The following is a 22301-nucleotide window of genomic DNA, read 5'->3' as shown; positions in this document are numbered from 1 at the left end:
GAAGCTAACAGTCTGATCAGGGAAAATGTTACCAACATGAAGCTAACAGTCTGATCAGGGAAAATGTTACCAACATGAAGCTAACAGTCTGATCAAGGGAAAATGACAAAACAAACAAGATAAAGACAAGGAACCAAGAGATGGAGACTGATTGTTGTAGCTTTAAGTTGGGTGGCCAAAAAGAAGATACCTGAGCAAAAGAGGGAGTGAGCCACGCTGATATATAAGGAAATACTGCACCATGCAGGGGGCGAGCACGGTCAGAGTGTCTAGAGGGCTGGAAAAGTCACTAGCAGGGCAGCGTGGCTGCACAGAGGAGGGCTGGACAGATGAGATGGAAGAGGTGACCACTGTGCTGAGCGCAGTGCTGATCAGTGAGGGTGATCTTAACCCTCATCTGAAATACAGTCATTTCTGGTTGTCACAAAGAGGGCAAGTGACGACAGTATCCAGTGTGTTGAGACTAGGAAGCTGCTAAACACCCTGCTCACAAGATAGCTTCCACACAGCAAAAATAATCTGTCCCCAAATGTCAGAAGTCCTGAAGCTGAGACCCTTCTATTTAGAGGTACTTTGTCTGCTACTCTAAAGCATGAGAAGCTGCAGGAGGGTTGTGAGTAAAAAGCACCCCTCTCCCCTTTTGAGACAGGACCTCACTGTGTAGCTCTGGCTGACCTGAAATTCACTATTTAGACCATGCTGACCTTGAACTCACAGAGACCCATCTGCCTCTGCCTCTGTAGTACTAGGATTAAAGATGTGTGCTACCAAGCCTGATTTTTGTTTTGTTTTTAAATTTATTTATTTTTAAATTTTCTTTATTTTTAAGTATGAGGGTTTTGCCAGCAGGTGTGTCTGTGCGCTGTGTAAGTGCCTGATGCCTTCAGAGGTGAGAAGAGTACCCTAGAGTCAGACACCCTAGAGCTAGAGCTACAGGCGGTTGTCAGCTGTCATTTGGGTGCTGGGAATCTTTCCAAGGCAAAAAGCGATGTATTTTAAGAGGATCACTTTGACTTCTCTGTTAAAATAGACGTTATGGGGTAAGCAAAGAAGACGTTAACTAAGGAGATGAGTACTACAGACTGTAAAGAGGTGATAATGGTTTGGTCTCACAGTAGAGCAATTAAACATGGCTACAGTCCAGAAAATATTGATATGAAGTTGATATGATTTGCTGATAAACAGGGAATGAAGGAAGAGAAATCTTCAGAGTGCTTAGCTTAACGGGAAGAATAGAGATGCATTTACTGAGAAGCGTGAAGGACAAAGAAGCAGCAGGTTTGGGGGAAGACTCTGTGAAATCAGGTGTGAGATGTTCATGAGATAACCAAATTGGAAGGTCAAGTTGATACTGTGGCAATACTTGAGATTTCATGGAATGGGTCCAAACTGAAGAACCGAATGAGAGTTATAAGCATACAGAGGATGTCTGAAGTCTCAGGACAGGATGATATTATCAGATAGAGAAGAGCTAAAAACGCTAAAAACCCAGGAAATCAATGTTTTAGAAGTTGATGAGGTAAGGTAGAACCAGGGAAGCTGAAGAGTGAGGAGAGACCCCGAGCTCAAAGGAAAGTCAGAGTGTCGTGTATTGAAAGCCAGCTCCCATTTCTGTGGCATTATGAAAATCTTCGCAGGGGGCTGCAGAGATGGCTCAGAGGTCACCAAGAACTTGCTGCTGTCACAGAGGATCTGAGTCAGTTCTCAGGACTACATGCCAGCTCACAACCATCTGTAACTCCAGAACCAGGAGACAGACCTGGTCTCTGCTGGTAGTCACATTCCATGTGGTACTCATAAACTCATGGAAGAATAAAAAAACAAACAAAAAATGAAAGAAAGAAAATTACATGTAGATGCAGGAGAAAAGTTCACACTATTTTACATTATCTTTATCATTTTTATCATTATCAAAAAGCTCTTCCCCAGTCTAGGGCATGGGCATTTCAAAGGAGGAAAACGTCTCCTTTAGTGTTACCTCCACCACTGTTACTATTATCTCAGAGTTCTGATGTAATTAGGCATTTCTATATAATAACAGATGTAAAAATGTTTAGTATAGATGAAATAGAAGAAAACAAATGATAATAGTGGCCCTTTATCTGTAGTTCCATTTTCCAGTTTTAGTTACCTAAGTCAACTAAAGTCCACAACCATCACATGGAAAATCCAGAAATAATTCCTAAGTTCTGAGTTGCATTTAGTTTACTAGCGCAGTAAAGTAAGTTCTGTCTACGCCATTCCACCTGGGATGTGAGGCGTTCCTTTGTCCGGCATCCACGCCAGTCACACTCTTTGTCATCAGTTAAAACAGATTAGTTGTCACCTCATTTGTTAGACTGATTGCCTGGCGTGATAATGTAGTGACAGTCTCCAAGGAACCCTCAAATAACAGCCTAATGCTTTGGTCATTCACCTCACTGCATCACACCGCTCAGGTACCATGTCAGCACATCATCACAAGAACAGTGGGGGCCGGGTGGTGGTGGTGCACACCTTTAATCCCAGCACTCGGGAGGCAGAGGCAGGTGGATCTCTGTGAGTTCGAGACCAGCCTGGTCTACAGAGCTACCAGGGTAAGCTCCAAAGCCACAGAGAAACCCTGTCTCGAAAAAGCAAAAAAAAAAAAAAAAAAAAAAAGAACAGTGGGAGTACAGTATAAGAAGATATTTGAAGAGAGATGATATGCACATAAGTCTACTGCTTATTATAATTGTTTGGTTTTATTATTTTGTTATCAATCTCTTATTGTGATTAATTTATGAAGTAAATTTTACCATGACTATGTAAGTACATCAAACAACTCTAGGGCTTGGCATTATCTACAATCTCAGGCATCCACTAAAGGTCCTGGAAGGTACCTGGGGAGGACAGCGGTAGAAATGAAGTATAACAAATATGATACAAGAAGGCATAGAAAGGGAGCTGACAATTATTAACCCATGTACAACAAGTTGCACTTTATTGCATAATTAGAATGTAAAACAGTTGTGTCTACTAACGCCACTTACTGTAAAGAGCACTTCCTTTGGACGTTATACTACACAGTGTAAAGAGCACTTCCTTTGGACGTTATACTATACAGTGTAAAGAGCACTTCCTTTGGACGTTATATTATACAGTTCCTTACGCTGGTTGGGGAGGGTGAGTAAAAAAGCACAGATTTTCACAGTGTGCTCCCCACAGCACTAGTTATGGTAGAATATTAATTGAGCTAATGAGAAAAGAACAAAAACAAACCTTTGTAAAGTGTGCTCAGCCCATAAAACAGCACAGGTTGGTATGGACTAGTAGCTTCTTGGGACAGTAGGTATTATAGGGATAAAATACTTCTCCCCACCAAAAAAAAAATCCATGGGCTAGAAAACTTGGGGAATGGAGTAAGACAATATTTCCTTCAACTGTAAGGTTTCTGAGGGCTCTTAAAGTGTATCGTGTATGGTTACTGGGTGGAAGGTGGGGTGAGCAAGACTCTTGAAGCATAGATCTCCTCTACTGCTGGAATTACCAACTACTTGAGACTAGTCATTAAAACTTTTTGTATATGGAGGTTTCTCTCCTGCCTGCCAGTTTCCAAATAAACACTCAAAGGCTTATATTAGTTATAAAAGTTGGGCCGATTGCTCAGGCTTATTACTAGCTAGCTCTTACATTTAAATTAACCGATATTTCTTACCTGTGCTTTGTCATGTAGCTTGTCACTTGTTACCTCATTTTCTACGTGTCTTGCTTCCTCAGCAGATGGCTGGCAGCATCTCCCAGACTGTCCTTCTTCTCTATCTCTGATTGGATTTCTACCTACCTATCTTGCCTTGCTACAGGCCAAACCAGCTTTATTTATCAAGCAACGAGAGCAGCACATATTTACAGCATACAGGAAGACATTCACAGCACATATTCACAGCATACAGGAAGACATTCACAGCACATATTCACAGCATACAGGAAGACATTCACAGCACATATTCACAGCATACAGGAAGACATTCCACATCACCTTTTCACCCAACCCCTCCAACAGCTTCCCTATAAATCACAGGCCCCTTATACTTCTGTCCCGTCCTATTAAAATCAGAATAAAATCTAAGTTCTTTCCCAGACCTATCATGACCTATGTGATGTATCTCCTGCTCATTTCTTTATGCTCATGTCTACTGGAAGCACCAGCCTCAAGGGCTTTCCTTCAGCTCCTCATGTACTCCAAGCTTGTCTGTACTTTAAGCTCTTCACACCCCCTTGCCCTCTATCTGGGATGCTTTGAATAGACTACTACCTGATAATTTGTTTTTAATTCTCTTCATTCCTACCCTAGAGTGCGTACTCCACGAAAGCACAGCTTTACTTTCCTTGTTCATAATAAAATCTTCTAGTGCCTAATGTAGTGGAGCAAGACTTCAATATGCATGCATCGAATAAATGAAGAGATAAATGAAATAATTGGGGATGTAAATAATCCAAACAGAAGCTGGCTTGCAGGGCACAGAACTTTGACTTCTCCCTTCCCTGGAGGCTCTCCTTCCAGTCTCCTCTGCAGGTTCCACCCAGTCCCTTGAATTCCTAGGTGGTACTTAGTTCTTCAGTAATTCAGTAATCAAAATGCTGAAGTTCCCTTCCCCAAATAAAGGGAACTTTGAGGAGATAAGGAAGTTAAAATGTTTTTAGAGCCTCTTTACAAGGAATTAAATTGGTTTATAAACTTGATGTCTATTCACTAGTAGAAAACCAGATTAAATTAACATGCTACCATCTGTGCCATAGGACCAACACCTTACACCACTCACAAGTTAACTAGTATATCAAACTACCTCTGCCAGTGGCTGCTACAGATTTAGAAAACAAAGTGGGCTTTAAATACAGCTTGTGGGGCTGGGGAGATGGCTAAGAGAAGTATAGATTGCTCTTGCAAGGGATCCAAGCTCACTTCCTAGCACCCATACCAGGCAGCTCATAACCACCTGGGTCTCCAGCTCCAGGGAACCTGATGCCTCTGGCTTCCTCTGGCATCTTCATAAACATGCAGACACCAGTATGTGGGCAGACAGACAGAGAGAGAGAGAGAGAGAGAGAGAGACAGACAGACAGACAGACAGACAGACAGACAGACAGACTTACATATAGTAATGGAGCTAACTTCAGAATCAGCTTCAGGGCAGTAGAGAAACAAAGGTTAGGAGCTAAGAATGCGGGTGAGAGCAGCCTTCACTCCATGTTTTTCAGTGAGTGCCGAGCTATGCTCTAAGAATTGCTAACATCACACCAGCAAATGCATCCCCTCACCTTCTTCATAGACGCCATCATGATACTCTGCTTGCTCACATGTCCCCAGATCTACTGCGTGTCGCCAAAGCATTCCAGGTAAATCTGCATTTCTGGTAAAATATTCATTTGAAAGGGCAAATTCTGATGCTTTCTCCACTCTCTTAAAAATAACAGGAAAAAAGGAAAAGAAATAAATCCATTAAATGATAGTAACCTTGTTTAGGGCTAAAGAATTTGAGAAGCTGCTTTTCTAGCAGCTAGTATGATTCTTTAATTTTCCCATTTTTGTTGGAACACTAGGCAGTATTTTAGTCTTGTCTGTAATGTTGACTTAAATGCAGCAGTTCATCAAGTTCTAGCCAGCATTCCTGGTGTTTACAAGAATATCGTTTAGGCTTAGGTAAGTGGAAAACAGGGCTGATGAGAGGTGCTAGCGTGCAAGCAACAACCTGAGCTTCATCCCCAGGCCCCACAAGGTGGCAGGAGAGAACCGACCTTCACACATGTACCACTGTATGTGTATACCTACACACACATGTACATCTGCCTACACACACACACGCACAATAATAAAACTTTATTTTTATTAGCATGTATTAATTGTCCAAAATAGTGGTTCCATTATGACACATTTATACATATGTAACATACTTTGATCACATTCCTATTACCTCTCTGACCCCCTTTGGGTAACTTTTGTTTAAGGCATAGGCAATGGGATCCTGAAACCTGAATACTTAATTCCGAGCAAACATCTGATATCAATTTCTGTGCCACTGGGACTTGTAAATAGGAACCACAGGCTGAAGCCTCAGATTACTATGGCTAAAAGGGGTCGCCACCGTGTATTAGGCAAGCCATAGGTTCAATAAAACTGAGATAGACAGACACCACTGTAGTCATCCAGACTGTTCTAACTCAACAAGGGTTTAATAAAAGCATGATCCGATTCATGGGATCAGGTAAGGGAATGAGGAGCTGAGCAAAGCATCGTGACTTTGGACAGAGCAGGGAACATTTTACTTCAAAGGCAAAGCCTGCATCTGTGTCCGCACAGAGCTGCATTCCCGAGTTCTTCCTGAGCGCACACTCTTCAGACTGGCACTGGTAAATGACAACTCATGATCAGTTAGTTCTTCAGGTGAAAACTTTGGAGTCTCCCTTAACCTGAAGTCAGTCTCTCTGCCTCTCTTTCTCTCTTTCATCTCTCTGCCCATTTCTCTCTCTTCCATGCTCTTCCTCTTTCCTTCCTTCCCTCCCTCCTCATACATGTTTGAAACGTTTTCACATTTACAAACTGCCCCTTCACAGCACCTCCACAGCTCTCAGCTCCATAGAGGAGTGACAGTTTCCTAATGGCTTTTCTGCAACAGCCTTTACAGCAGCAACTGGTCGCTTTCTCGTGAAAGCCATATCCCAAACGCTTCGATATTTCCATTAGCACTAGGACAAGTCCTTACAGTGTGCTTCAACGTCCTGAGCCCCTACCCCTTTGTGGGCTCTGCATCTCACCAGCTACCTTTGCGTCAACCACACTGCAGTCATCTCTCTCTCTCTCTCTCTCTCTCTCTCTCTCTCTCTCTCTCTCTCTCTCTCTCTCTCTCTCTGCCTCCAAACAGAGCATCATCAGGATTGTTTCTCTTCACACGGAAGCCCTAGCAACCAGAGTCTTGCTGGGACTCGGTCAGTGTACAGGAAATACTTAGTAAAGGAAGAGGTGGCTTAGAGATTTACTCAAAGATGCTGCACTACTGTGTTTATAGTGCTCCTGACCTATTTTGAAATGACTTTGCCTCGTGCCCTTGGTAGAAAGCTTGGTGACAACTTTGCAAAAACTTGCTATAGGATGAGCTATCTAATTCTCGTGTTACCTGTGTCAGGTTTTGGATGTCAGCAGAGAAGTAAAGTTTAAAAGTCAAAGATAAAATCTGGGCACTGGAAGTGGACACAGGAGTGTTATAAGACAGAATAACATGATCTCATCAGAGATGAGTTGGGAGACACCAGGCCTCACTATAGAGACTGCTCCCTCATGTTAATTCTCAGAGGCCATGGGTTATCTGGATTTATGTTATGGCATTGATTATGATTACATTGACATAGGCCTACCCTTAACTTCTAAGAAAAATGACCTTTTTTTTCAGACAGGGTTTCCCAGGAGCTATGGAGCCAGTCCTGGAACTTGCTCTGTAGACCAAGCTGGCCTTGAACTCACAAAGATCCGCCTGCCTCTGCCTCCAGAGTGCTGGGATTAAAGGTGTGCGCCACCAAGGCTCAGCAGAAAAATGACTTTATATATACTGTTTATGCTTGCATATGCACTCATGCAAAAGAAACACAGATTAAGTTATTAACTTTAATTTTTAAACGAACACCTATACAAGAAAAAGAAACAAGAGACTTGTAGACTTGATTTTTAATTCTCTAGACTATGAATCCAAGAGATAATCAAATGACATGCTTTTGGAGAAAACTTTATTACATACATTTCGTTTCTATTTATGTGTGGATGGATGGCAAAGGATCACCTGCACAAGTCAGTTCTCTCCTTTCACAATGGGGTCCCAGGGATCAGACTCAGGTGGTTAGGGCTTGGCGGCAAGTGCCTTCTTCACCCCATGAGCCATCTCTCCGGGTTCTTATTAGAAGACAGTAGTGAGATCAGGAAATAGCAGAAAAACTAGTCTTGATACTTCGAAAAGGGTCTGGAAATGGCAACTCAGTAAAAAGAAATGTTTTAAAGAAGCATTTAAAATACTCACTAGACAATACTAAGGATTGGAATAGTGTTTTAAGTACTTTGTCTTAAATATTATCTTTTTACCCCAGAATGAATGCATAAGAGCCAAGAGGGGTCTGGAGTGCATTTCATTCATTTGTGTCCACTTACTCCTGCCCTTTCAGTATGTCCCGGTGGAAGACTAGTTCTGTCCCCAGCGACCCAGTGAATACTAAGGGAGACAGACACAAATGGTTCGTTATTAGAAAGTTCAAATAAGACAGGGTGATCTGAAAATAGGCTGTGTGTGTTGTGTGTGATGTCGGTGTGTGTGCGCCTATGTGCAGGACAGAGGACAACCTTGAGTACTGTTCTTCACTCACTGGATTGGAGCCACCAATTAGGCTCTGCTGGATGGGGGCCTCTGGGATCCACCTGTCTCTGCTTCCCTAGCTGGAATTAAACCACCACCACGTCTGGTCTTTTACATGGATTCTGGCAACCTAACTCAGGGTCCCATGCTTATAAGACAAACGCTTAAACGACTGAGCCATCTTTCCAGCCCTAAAAAGAAGGTTATTAGCTAAAAGCTATGTTCCATAAAAGTTCCTTTACAAAATACTATTTCATTTCCTTAAGACCAGATGATACAAACAGGAGCTTAATGTATCCTCATCTGCCTATGTTTTTTTTTTTTTTTTTTTTTTTTTGTTTTTCGAGACAGGGTTTCTCTGTGGTTTTGGAGCCTGTCCTGGAACTAGCTCTTGTAGACCAGGCTGGTCTCGAACTCACAGAGATCCGCCTGCCTCTGCCTCCCGAGTGCTGGGATTAAAGGCGTGTGCCACCACCGCCCGGCTTCTGTTTTATATAGTTTTGAAAGTGCCAGTTCTTTTAAAATGAAGTGTTTTATGTTTTATTAATAAATGTGTACATAATATAATTCTAAAGGAAACTGTTCGAGGATGGGGTGAGGATGAGGGGCAACTGAAGCTGAGTTATATGGAGAGGATCTAGATCATGTCTCAGAGGTAGCAGACATTCCAGGCTGAGGCTTCAGCAAGTAGCAAAGCACAGGGAAGACCTGCTTGATGGAGGGGAAGGAGAAAGACCTGGGGGAGAGGAGGGATGCAGAGTGCCAGTACATGGGCTGTTTCAGATAAACTGACACAGTCTGATTGACAAAGGACCTCAGATGCCCACCTGGAGGAGACAGTATCCAATAGCTCACAGAATATATGTTTAGGAAGGTCAGTCAAGCAGAAGGATGTACTGGAGTAAGATGAGCCAGACAGGCTAACGATGAATTATAAATCACAGAGTACCACCACATTTAGTGCTAGCCAAGCACCTGCCCGATTCCCCGTGATTTCTCCATCTCTGTGGATGCTCATCAACATCTCAGTCTCAAGGTCTGCTGGACCACAGCACTTCCCATAATTCTGCTTTGGCAGCCCACTTAACCTGAACCATGCTGGCAGGATGTTTCATTACTGAACCAAACAAATGCTGTTAACCACCCCGCCAACATCGTCATCCTGTTTCCATGTTTCATTCCTCAATGCTGAAACTGGGCCCAAGCAAGTCTTTCATTCTCTCCTCCATACACAGGGGCTTCAAGGAGTACCGTCTTTCCCTTCCTACTCATGTGGACATTAAGCTACTGTCTTATTCCCAAACTCCCGTCCCTTCACTTTCGCAGTGGTGATTCTCAAGCTTAGATACATTTAATCTACCAATTTTCTTTGTATCATAAAAAAATTATGGTTACTTGCTTCAGCTAAATCCATAAGACAACTGGGAAACCTTCCTTTGCTGTTCTAAAGAGAGGCCTTTATCTTCACCATCTTTCCCCTGAACGAATTCTCGGCTGTGTTGAAAAGGGTGGGCCACTCAAGTGGATTTGGGGGCTTAGGAGGAAAGACTGCGACATTCCAGGGGATATCCAGAGTTGTGATATATTATGGAGTAAAATCAGAAAGGTAAAACAGAGAGGTAAAAGGAGAACCAGAGAAAACAGTCCAATGAACAAAGAGTGGACTAGAGGGTGTCTAAAACAGATGCCACAGCTCTATCAAATTAGACGAGAGACATTTGACGGCTGCCCTCGGTGACTGGATTTGGTCAGGAAGTCATTTCTGGTAGCAGTTTGTGGAATGGAAAGTGAAATAAATGGAGTGTGTGTGTGTGTGTGTGTGTGTGTGTGTGTGTGTGTGTGTGTGTTACTGCTGACTGAATAAGAAGCGAGACTAAGCAATAATAATTATGACAGGAGAGAATAACGAAAATATAAAAGCCCAGAGCTCACACTATATAGCTGGATAAGAAAATAAAATCATTCTACAATCAGAAAAGACTGCAGGGTCAAATAAGAACTTATTGATTTTTCAAGATGGGAGATTTGAAGGCAGGATGGAGGAAAAGCCAGTGCAGACAATTTAGGAAAATGATAAAAATCCGAGTCCAGATTGCTGACAGCTATATGAAGGAGAACAATCATAGAAACAAGACAAAATGGAATTTTATCCTTGAGTTCTCATTAAATCTCCCCCTCTGAAAGAAGTGGTAAGTAGGTGTGTGATTGAGCCCTGCAGGAACTCAGTACTAGGACTCTGGACACTGAGAGGCAAGCTAGGTTTACTAGAGGTTAAGTGGTCTTCCAGAGGCTGGCACTCATGATGCAATCTACTTTGGCTGTCTTTTGAGACAGAGCTTCTGCAGTGGTCAGGAAGTCCCCTAGTTCCATCGACATTAATGCCTCCCACCATATGCTTCCCTTATATCTTTAGGTCTCTTACCAGCTCTAAGTAGGTTTTTCAGGCACCGCTGGGCTATAGACTCTGGTCTGTATCTCATTTTAGCACTGGTACACAACACACTGAGCTTGTATTTGGTAGGCACTTAACAAATAGTGACAAAATGAACAAATAGCTAAAAGCAAAGTACAGGTAGCTTGGGATCTATCTTGCCTGATGCCCATAATGCCTGTCAACTAAGACAGAATATTCTCTGGAAAATATTGCATGATTTTGAACCATGCGCCACACAAATAAACTGATTACAGCGAACTGCTAGGCTGGCATTCAGGGGTGCACCCTTGAAGTGTTTTAAAGGCACTGTCAATTCAAATAGCACCTAAATTAAAAACAAACATCTCATGACTGGAGGATGTCATCGGTCAGGAGGTCATGTATAATAACAGTTTCTATGGGAGTTATCTAAACCAACTCCCTCTCAATGGATGCCCAAACATATTCTTTATTAGCTGAACATTAAGTGAAATTTTAGAGTTTACTCCAATGTAGCACAAATAATAACAAGCCAGAGTGAGATATTGGGGTTCAACCCGAAAACCACAAAAGCAAAGCAGCCAAGCCACCAGAGAAATCTTACCTCTACTAAGGCTGGGCAATGCAGACTAAGCAGACTAAACCTCTCTCTCCTCTCATTTTATATTCCCTCTGGTTTTTTTGTTTTTGTTTTTGCAAGACAAGGTTTTTCTGTGTAGGTTTGGAGTCTGTCCTAGAACTTGCTTTGTAGACCAGACTGGCCTCAAAATCACAGAGATCCACCTGCCTCTGCCTCCTGAGTGCTGGGATTAAAGGTGTGCACCACCATCGCCTGGCCTCTAGTGGCTTTAGCTTTGCCTATGGTCTTCAGGGAAGATGTATTTTACTAAAATACAAACAACATAGCACTGTACTCCAATACTCTAGCGATGGAGAACATGTCTCTTTATGAAAACTCTCACTCCACTTTTGGATTGTTCTAGACTTTAGAGAATTCTGGTGATAGCCATGTTGCTCTTGCCAATGGGTCCCCATATTAAAGTAACTACAGAATAGTCTTCCTCGTGTCTGAAGAAGGCTACAGCATTCTCTCCCAAGGCCTCTCTTTTCTTACTCCTTTGGCCTCTTTATGAGATGGGCATGCCAGATGAAAGGCAAGTCTATGTGTTTTCTCTCATGAAAACCAACGGAATAATAAAAGATGTTAAACATATAGAATTGGGGTAACATACATAATCATGTGGGAATAACAACAGGCATGCACATGCACACTGGAGATCTGCCCTATGTCCGACTCCCGCATCTCTCTGTTCTAACTGTGAAAAGCCTTACCTTAACCCAGTGTTCCACAGTGTCGGTGTCAAATGCAGACTGTAGAGAATAGAAACAAAGTATTAATGCGCAGCAACCGCTTTGTCAACATCCTTCCCACTAACACACGAGGAAACATATCCTTCCTCCAAACTTTCCGTTGGCAAGTTCAGCACCAACTAGCAATGAGAGCACACTGAACCATGGCAGGAGAAACAGGAAGCCTTGTCCAGGACATCTGTGTTACTCTTGTGTAACCCACCTTGAACCGTAACTGATCAACAGTCTAGGCATCAGCATTGTATTTTTGAGTTCTCCAATGCTAAGAGTCAAGATGCAGAAATGCTACATGTACCACTCCTCGTGAAACCCATACTAATGCTGGTTAATTCACCTGAGTCATTTTCTGCTTAAAGACTGTGGTAATTTCTTTCCTCTTTGCACAAGTATCCAGATGCCTTCCTGTCCTTCCTACAACTGAGATGACATTTGGTCTAAAAGGAGTGGGGGTGTAAAACAGGATTATATCACTCAACTTGTACACTTGCACCAAGCATATAATGAAGAAAATGATCTCTACCCAGATGAGATATTAATTTGAAACAAGAAATCAGGCCTCATGGATCCTCCTCTGTATCCTCTGTGACTCCCCGAAGCTTACAGAACACTCTCTCTCTCTCTCTCTCTCTCTCTCTCTCTCTCTCTAATAATCATTGAGCAAACAGAGTTATTTGCTTTGAAAGAAATCATGTATTTGAAAATAAAAATGATGGGAGAGCAAAGTAACCGGCACGTGGAAGTTGGTGGGAAAGGCATGATGGTCGCCTTCATTTCCCTAACACTCTGCCTTCAGCTCACCTTACACACAATAATGCAGCTATTCTGCTGCGTAACTGCCTCTGCAACAAAGAGCGAACCGATCCTATTCAAACACAGCTGAATTTCAAGGCGCTCTTGTGTTTTTACTTCCTTTATCCTCTAGACAGTAATAATGAGCACTATCAGCAAAAAAAAAAAAAAAGAAGAAAAATCCCTCTTTTTGTAGTTCTAAGTTGTCCCCAATTTTTTACCTTTCATCATCAAATCTATATTCAGAAGCTATTTTGGGCCACTATTATGCAACTGCTACTTTGCAGGTGAAGCGGCCTCAGTTCCCACTCTCAAATGCTCTGGCCTCTGCCCTCTAGCATCAGGAACACGATTTTCACTAAGTGGAAGGTGCCCTGTGTACATTGTTTCTATATTTAGAAGAGCCCACAAGAATGGCTGCCCCGGGCCCCCACAAAAGCCACACATCTCGAGGGTTGTCTTTCTTTTTACAGGAAACGGTAACTGAGGGGTAAAAACAGCTGGTGAAGCTGCTCTGCAGCTGGAAGCTGACGCCTCTCCGTCTCAATGCTCTCATTTACACCTAAAGCACTTATTTTTGTGACTGTTAAAAAGGTATTCTGGAAAGCGCACTTGGTATGGCTGTGACTTTGCACGTCACTTTCGTCTGTTCCAAGTTTAAAACAGCTTTGTCAGATTTTGAGTGTGTGTGTCTTTAGTAACTAGTGTACAGAAGAGGTAACAGATAAAGGAAGGATCTATAGCTGAACGCTGGTGGAATTTAGAAATAACCATATGGATAAAGAACTGAGATAAAACCACTTGGAATTCTGGGTTCATTTTAGATGTCTGATGTAAAACTGGAAGGGGGGGGTATAAGGGATAACAGCAGTGCACTTAATGTGACTTGTTTTCTTCCTTTCAAAATTCCCTTACCTAAGATTTGAAAGGGAGGGGAAGAAATGTGCAGAAAATTTCCTAAAACTGTTAGTGGAGGTAAGGCTGAGGGGCAAATTTCCCTTACCCTAATGGGCACTAGTAGACCTCTCCGCTTAGATGGGAACAACCCTTACAGGTTTTTGCCCACCAGAGTGGTGAGTACACAGACCCTAAGGCTCCTAAAACCACACTCTCAGAGCTGTGCAGGCTCCAGGTCGGCCAAGGCCAGGTAAGGATAAGAGTGAGAAACCGCTGGGAGGGAAGCGGCAGGCTTTCAGGACAGTGTGACGCCTAGGGCCGGCCCGTGTTTCTCAAAGCTTCCGATTGGGATCACCTTGGCATTCAGCTTCCTTGAAAGCCGTTTCCAGCGACTCAGCTCCATTTTCTTCTTTGAAGACCTTTCTTGGGACGCCAGCAGCATATTTTCAAGTTCAGGCCTAGACTTAGGCCACAACAATGACAACTGCTCCTCGTCACAGGCTGCATTTGGGTGGTGCTGGGAGTTGTAGTTCCACCACCTACCAGTTAGACAGGGGTCGGACATTCTGGAACTACTCCTCCCAGGAGGCATTGCGCGCGCAGCTCTCATTGCCCCAGTTACCATGGCATCGGTGGGTCTCGCTGGGTTTGCTTTAGCAGGGCCTTTGCCTATGTCTGGCGCTTGGTGATGACACAGAACATTCTGATTGGTTCTGCAGCAGAGGCTGTGGTTCAGTGGACCGCGAGCTGTGCGAGCGGAACACGTGTTATCTCCGGCAAGGAGTTTAAGGGTCCTGGCGGTACGGAGTGTTGTAATCCACGGGTGAGTGTCTCTTTTCCTTAATGAGAGCGGGTGAGTCGCACTCACTTTCTTGCTTGCATTTCCGTCTTACTCCCACCTTGTTATTTCCTGATTTCCTGTTGGTCTAGGCTTCCGCCGGCTCAGAGTCTCCTCAGTGAGATTGCCGGACCTACATATCTTAGAGAGAAAGGGGCCTCTTTTCTCCCGGTCCCTGTCCGAGGGTGAGCTGCTCAGCCGGAAGTTTTTCTGAATTTACCAGGTACTTGAGAAGGCATAAAAACAGTAAGGTCTAAAGCTCCAGTGATGGCTAACGGAACTAAGAGAAAACTGAACCTCAATAGCCAAGCCTGGATGTTGTGAGGAACAGTTCACTGAAGGTGTATGTACTTTCCAGGCTGGTCAGAAATTTAGAACTGGAGATTTGGACCCAGCTACTTGTTGGCCATTGAGTTTACTGCTAACAAAAATGGAACTGTATCTGTTATACCCAGATCATGGAGTCCCCCCCCCCCAAAGCCAACCAGGATACTGAGTCCTGTATGTAAAAACAAAGAGCTTTTATTCTTACACAAGTTTGCAAACTCGGTCTCTCCGTGTGTCCAACGTATTGGAGGGATCGGAGAGCCCCAAGCTCAGTTAGAGTTGGGTTTTTGTAGTGGTAGGGGGTGAGGGATTTCTCACGTTTAGACCCCTGATATTCTGACATTTGTCTAGCAGTGGCTTGGTGAAAAGCAATGGGTGTGTTCCAAAAGATGTTGGAACCTTAGGAATTGCCTTTGGATGTTCTGTTCCAGGGTGGTGCCTGGGTAGACTCAGTTTGTTGTCTCAGGTATTGCCTTGGGGTAAGCTACTGAGACTCAGACCTCTATAGAGCTTGTCTAGGTTGGGTGCTATAGAACCTACACCCTGGGAGTATGGTAATGATTGAAAAATGTGTGTGCAAACATTGTACCAGGAAATGTAAACCAAACTTTAACTTGGGAATATGCTAAGGAAGGCCGTGCCCCTAGCTTCTGTCCTCTAACAGAAGAAAGAAGGTGGCTGAACAGGTGTGTGACATGGAGCCCTTACTCTGTCACAACAGTGGATCATTTGGAAGAGTTAGTTTCATGGCTGTTCTTTGGGAGAGCTGCCCATCTTTTCCTGAAAGAAATGCCGAGTTCAGAGAGGTGACCATAATATAGTATGTGTCCATTTTGAAAGGCTATAGGGCAGTGTGGTTCTCAACCATTCTAATGCTGAGACCCTTTACACAGTTCCCCACGTTGTCATGACCCCCAATTATCAAATTTTTTTGTTGCTACTTCTTAACTAATTTTGTTACTTCAATGAAACATAATGTAAAAATCTGTGTTTTCTGATGGTCTTAGGCAATCCCTGTGAGTCATTTGCCCCTCCCCCCCAGGGGTCACAACCCACAGGTTGAGAACCATTGCTATAGAGACTGGGATAATGGATTAGAGGTGAAGGAGGGAGATAGGAAAAAGCAATAACACTGTAGCAAAATGAGTAATATCACAGTTAAGATGGAAACGTTTCATGTGCTGCTTGACAAATTGAGTTTCTCCTAAGCCTATGTTATGGTCTCTATAAGGAGACTTCTGTAGTTTCAGGACCAGCTCTGCCAACTACCTTCGTCGGTGTTCTATTGTTGTGAAGAGACACCATAACCAAAGAAGCTTTTACAAAAGAAAGCCTTTAACTGGGGCTTGCCTCCAGTTTGAGAGTTTTAAACCATTTACATCCTAGCAGGAAGCATGTTGGCATGCAGGCAACACTGCAGCAGTAGCTGAGGGCTGCATCCTTACCTGTAGGCTTGGGCTTTGGAACCTCAGAGCACACCCCCAGTGACGTACTTCCTCCAGCCAGACCCCACCTCATTCCCAATCCTTCCACATAGGGCTACTCCCTGGTGACGAAGCATTCAAATGTATGAGCCTATAGGGGCCATTCTTATTCAAGCCGTGACAGTGACTTTGTTGACATCACTTTACTAATTTATAGGAGGCAGGAGAGAATAGGCTCTGTTGGATGTGGTATGAGGGTTAATGGAGTTAATGTATAAAGCACAACAGTAAATACCCAATAAATGTAGCTACTGCCGATGTTAGGCCTTTTGATGGATGAGATTAGTCTAGCTTTGTTGTGATCAATAACATTCAGACTTACTTGATCATCATTTGCTCCCCCTTCCCCCAGACAGCGTCTCATTATGTATCCCTGTGGCCTGAAACTCGCAGGGATTTGACAGCCTCTTTGTTTCTCAGGTGCTGGGATTAAAGACGTGTGCCACCACTTTCTGCTGGATATTTTTTCTTTCCTTTTCTTCTTTTTTTTTTTTGTTTTTTGGTTTTTTTTTTTTTCGAGACAGGGTTTCTCTGCGGCTTTGGAGCCTGTCCTGGAACTAGCTCTGTAGACCAGGCTGGTCTCGAACTCACAGAGATCCGCCTGCCTCTGCCTCCCGAGTGCTGGGATTAAAGGCGTGCACCACCATCGCCCAGCCTCCTTTTCTTTTTTAGAGTTACTTTTATTTTCTGTGTGTGACTCTTTTTGCCTGCACACATGTATGTCATCACAGCATGCATGGCACCCTCAAATGAGAAAAGGAAACCCAGCTGGAACTGCAGTTACAGGCTTATGAGTAGAATTGGGTCCTCTGCACAGATAACAAGTGCTCCGAACCACTGAACCGATGCCCCAGCCCCGCATTTTCTATTTTTGATATGCTTTTTGTTAACCTTCATGGGATAATTGAAATTTTCTTTAAATTTCTGGATTCCTTTCAAACATGTTTGGATGTTGTATATTCTGTCATTCATTTCCTTGATGACTATTTCTAGACTTAACACGTGTACCTAATAAAGTTTAGAATTGTCAGTATATTTCTCCCCCTACCAAATAGTGTAAAAATTTGAAGTATTTAGAATATTATAGCATCCATCATCTGTGAGTCAGTGCAGTGCGTCATGTTGTTCAGAAGTCCTTCATAGTTGGTTTCTGTGTATGTATAACTGTTGACGCCATATGGAAGATGGAGGTCCTTCATAGTTTGTTTCTGTACATGTGTAACTGTTGACGCTGTATGGAGAAGATAGAGGTCCTTCATAGTTGGTTTCTGCACATGTGTAAGTGTTGACACTGTATGGAGATGATGGAGGAAATATCCCCCCTCCCCAAAGTCTGATCATCTATCTGAGCTTGCTGCATTCAGTTACCAAATTTGGGACATCTTTCCATAAAGACAATCTATTCAAGAGGCATTTAAAAATTCTTTCTCTCCTGACAGATGTAGGAGAATGGCACTAACTAGCAGTGCTAGGGCAGGGTGTTGTCAGTTTCCCTACAGGCTCAGGGTTCCTCTGAAAGACCTCCAAAAACTTTATCTGTGGGAGTGAGAGGAAAAAGACAAAACCGGCAACAGAAGAGATTCACAGTGAGTGCAAAGGGAGGGGATGGTGATAAAGCCAGTAGAACCGCTTGGTGTTGTGGAGACATTGGTCCGCATCACCAACTTTGTTTGTGTTAGTGGTGTATGTCACTCCCAAATTGTGTTTTAAAAACTATGCCCTGTGGTTGCTGGAGGCTGTTGTGTAGGTACAGCTTTCTTGTGGATACAACGGGCCAGAGAAATCCTGTGATTTATGCATGGGAGCTGTTTCTTCTCAGCAGCTGCCATAGCCCGGTCATTGGTACATTATTTAAGACAAACAAAAAAAGATCAAAAATCAAAACCCATATACGTCAGTGTATATTTATGTCTATATTGTATGCATTAATTCATAATAAAGACTTGTATATAAAAATGTTACAATTAGGAAAACATATCTAATATTGGACAGTGAATGAAGATAGGAAGTATTGCTTCTTCTAGCTCTGAAAATAAATCTGTTTGTGTTTTAAATGTTGATTTCTGGCTAAGGTGCATTTTCTAGGGCCAGTAATATGGTTCAGTGCGTAAAGGTGCTTGCCAAAGCGTACCTATGACCTGAGTTTGATTTTTGAGACCCTGCATGGTAGAAGGAGGAACTGAGTCCTTCAGGCTATGCACTAATGTCCACACAGCTGTAATATACATTTGCATGTGTTCATGCGCTTTCATGTACACACACACACACACACACACACACACACACACACGCGCGCGCGCGCGCGCATGCGCGTGAATAAATGTGATAAAATAGTGCTGTCCTTTTTTCATTTTTGTTTCTTTTTCTATTTTGTTTTTTTTGTTGTTGTTGTTTTTTGTTTTTGTTGTTGTTGTTTTTCAAGACAGGGTTTCTCTGTAGTTTTTGGAGCCTGTCATGGAACTAGCTCTTGTAAACCAGGCTGGCCTCGAACTCACAGCGATCTGCCTGCCTCTGCCTCCCAAGCGCTAGGATTAAAGACTTGTGCCACCAGTGCTCGGCTCATTTTTATTTCTTGAGACGGGCTCTCACCGTGGAACCCACATTAGCCATGGAGTCACTATCCCCTGCCTCAGCTTGCATCTGGGACTGGGCTTTCACCACCACAACTGGTTTGTCCTTAGATTTCTCAATATTCCATCCATCATCACAAAGCAGACTCACTGACAATATGCGGTTACCTTTTTGAAATCATATTCTATTTTCTTCTAAGTTTAACCATCCCAGCTAAAGAACTGTATCACATAAAAGTCAATCTCTGCGTCTAAGAACTGGTGGCTGTCTTCAGAGGGCTGGTGTTTTAAACTGCATCTCAATGCCATATAGGGCTGAGGGGATGAATCAGTGTGTGTTTGCTCTGCAAGCATGAGGACCTGGGTTTGGGTCTCCAGCACCCATGTAAATGCCTGACATGGCCATTATGCACCTGTACGTAGCTCCCCACTGGGGTGCTGAACAGGTGGATCCTGGGGAGTTGGGGTTCCTTGCTGGCCTCATACAGTCACATGCACACAATCTTGGCCTGCTCCAAATGACAAGTAGTGATGTAATGTAGTGTTTATAAAATGTTGATATGTCCAGTGACATTTAAATTTTAAAAAGTGTGTGCTTGTCTGTGTGTGGATGCTGTGACATGTATGTGGAGGTCAAAGGTCAACTCTGTAGAATAAGTTCTGTTCTTCCCCTTTTACAAGGGAGATTAAACCTAGGTTGGTAAACTTGGCAGAAAGCACCTTTACCCACTGAGCCATCTCCCTAGCCCTCCTGTGCATCTTAAAAGCTCATAACTTTTCACACTGAGTACTAATTATTTAACAACATGCTATAAATAATGTTTTCTGTTGTTTTTTTCAAATCCTCTTGGTGTATCTCTAGAAGTTAGAAAGAGTATCTGTATTTTTTTCTTAAAAAGTTTTACCTTTCCCATTATGAAATCACTCAGAGATCACTTATATGCTCACATGGTTACTCATCTCGATATGAATGAACTGGAATACGATCCCACTTTGCAGATAATCTGTTACTTTATGCTGGTCAGTCTATGATGTATATTCATTATACTGTTTTGGAATCTTTTTTATTGAACAACACTAATAGAAGGGAAAAATAATGCGTAATATTTTCTCAAGTTGGAGAAAGAAATGTGGTTCAAATTAGTAAGTAACACGTGCTCTAAAGAGTATGGTCCTCCCTTGCATGTTTTGAAGGCAGAGTGACCTCGCGTGCCTTTCTTTGACAATTAACCTTTCTTTTTCTTTTCTTTTGTCTGTTTGTTTGGTTTTGGTTTTTCGAGACAGGGTTTCTCTGTAGCTCTGGAGCCTCTCCTGGAACTAGTTCTGTAGACCAGGCTGGCCTCGAACTCACAGAGATCCGCCTGCCTCTGCCTCCCGAGTGTCTGGATTAAAGGAATGCATCACCACCGCCCGGCTAATTCCTATTTCAGGCTTTTCATTTGCTTTGTTTCATCAGCTTCTACAAAAGCACGTGCACATGTGCAAGCACGCACACACACTCATAGACGGTTAATAAAATGAAGCATGATTAATAAAAACTCAGATAGATATTGGAGTTCAACCTGAAGACCAGAAAAAAAGCAGCCAGTCACTGGCTCTTACTCTACCTCAGTCTAAAATGGTGATCCTGCCTCCAGGAATCTCAAAATGAGACTGAGGCTGAGAGCTGTCTCCTCACGTTTTGTACTGGGATTAAAGGCATGCACCGCCCATGCACTGTGGTTACTAGTGTGGCTCCTGGGATTAAAGGTGTGTACTTCCACTGCCTGGTCTGTGAGGCTGACCAGTGGGGCTGTTTGTCTCTCTGGTCTTCAGGCAAGCTCTATTTATTAAAATACAAATGAAATGTTAATGTGTGTCAAACTGATTGTTACCATTTTGTTATGGGACTTTGGAGAAAGAATCCTGGTCTTTTTTTATACCTTGTCCTGATCCTGACCAGACAGAAATGTGAGCTGGAGGTAATAGACACGCAGCCATTCATTTATGTGCATATTGCTTTCTTTGCAAAGTACTTAGTCTTTCGATGCCAAGAATTGCCTTCTAAATTTAATGCTGATTTCTTCTCAGAACCTGGAAGAATCCCTAAAGATGAAGCTGAGTCTCGTCAAAGTCGTTAATGGCTGCCGTCTAGGAAAAATACAAAACCTGGGAAAAGCAGGGGACTGCACAGTGGACATTCCAGGCTGTCTTCTCTATACCAGGACTGGCTCTGCCCCACACCTGACACATCACACACTGCATAATATCCATGGGGTCCCAGCCATGGTCCAGCTCACACTGTCAACCTTGTGAGTGCTGAACCTAATCATTCAGGTATCCAGCCCTTAGATGCAGCAGAGAGGAAGGTTTCTTTTCTTTCTTTTTTCTCACATGCATAGTCTATAGATTTTTAAAGATGAAATCAGAAAAACTGTTCAATTGAAACTGTTGTATGACAAGTGACTTGAGTTATTGTGTTAATAGTGATTTTAAACGGACAAGAAAATGGAAGGAAATTCAGATGTTCTGAAGCAGTTGTTTTGTCTATGTTTCTTTTGTACCCCTGGCAAATTGTATACCTTCATTTTAACTAACGAACCCAGCCCTGCTGGTTGCACATCTTGAAGAGCGATGTGTTTTGTTGTTGAGGGTGGCATTCACTATTAGTTTATTTGGGTGAGAAGAGTTTCTGGTGCTGTACAGAGTAGCTAAAGCGTGATCCATTTCCATTGCTATGCTGTGCCTTTTTCTGTTTTTCTTACAGAGCAGAACATCATGAGGTCTTGGCAGAGTATAAAAAAGGAGTCGGAAGCTTTATAGGTAACGACTATTTAAATCACGTGTATATGTGATTTGTGATGTGTCAGTTTGGAGTTTGTTGGTCCTGCTGACTTAACTGTCACTCATACATGTATTTCTTCTTTTTTAAATAACTGTCTTTGGGGCATCTAAGAGCGAAGCATTGAGGATTGAAGGTTCAGTGGAAAACACATGATTCTTACTGCTTTGTAGAGTCAGGGTTATATACATATATTATAACAGATCACAGGGGGCATATAACCTGCTCTGGGTACATAATGAAAGGGGTCAGAATAAAGAATTCTTGAAGAAGATAAGGGGGTGTCTGGTTGGATTAGGTGTTAGCCAGTGGTTACGGTAAATGGGTGGGGCCAACACTCTGAAGACTAGAGCACAGACCATAGGATACATACACTCCAGAGCACACTAGAGCACAGACCATAGGATACATACACTCCAGAGCACACTAGAGCACAGACC

The 22301-nt window shown here is 42.9% G+C and overlaps 2 protein-coding genes and 1 non-coding gene across 4 annotated transcripts in view; 2 read left to right on the top strand and 1 right to left on the bottom strand.

Annotated features, from left to right (window-relative positions):
* The window catches only part of Ccdc191 (coiled-coil domain containing 191), a 69981-nt gene extending 55668 nt beyond the window's left edge, over positions 1–14313 (bottom strand). The window contains exons 1-3 of the mRNA XM_005345003.2: positions 14177–14313; positions 12097–12135; positions 5278–5419 (exon numbers count right to left, since the gene is read on the bottom strand). Of these exons, the coding sequence (XP_005345060.1) occupies positions 5278–5419; positions 12097–12135; positions 14177–14263 (268 nt within the window). The 5' untranslated portion in view covers positions 14264–14313. The remainder of the gene's footprint in view (positions 1–5277; positions 5420–12096; positions 12136–14176) is intronic.
* A 223-nt stretch (positions 14314–14536) lies between these two features.
* The window catches only part of Qtrt2 (queuine tRNA-ribosyltransferase accessory subunit 2), a 25335-nt gene continuing 17570 nt past the window's right edge, over positions 14537–22301 (top strand). The window contains exons 1-3 of one of the 2 annotated variants that reach the window (XM_005345002.3): positions 14537–14644; positions 21111–21331; positions 21787–21842. In XM_005345002.3, the coding sequence (XP_005345059.2) occupies positions 21132–21331; positions 21787–21842 (256 nt within the window). In that variant the 5' untranslated portion in view covers positions 14537–14644; positions 21111–21131. Of the gene's footprint in view, positions 14645–21110; positions 21357–21786; positions 21843–22301 lie in introns of both variants that reach the window. The other variant, XM_026788905.1, reaches the window with a different exon arrangement.
* Positions 18188–18320, top strand: LOC113458286. Its single transcript, XR_003378680.1, has one exon. It is a non-coding gene; the product is annotated as a small nucleolar RNA SNORA84 (small nucleolar RNA).

The sequence above is a fragment of the Microtus ochrogaster genome, chromosome 2 (assembly GCF_000317375.1).
Source record: "Microtus ochrogaster isolate Prairie Vole_2 chromosome 2, MicOch1.0, whole genome shotgun sequence".
NCBI lineage: Eukaryota > Metazoa > Chordata > Mammalia > Rodentia > Cricetidae > Microtus > Microtus ochrogaster.
Note: the sequence above shows the minus strand (reverse complement) of the source record. Positions and strands in the feature narration are given on the sequence as shown.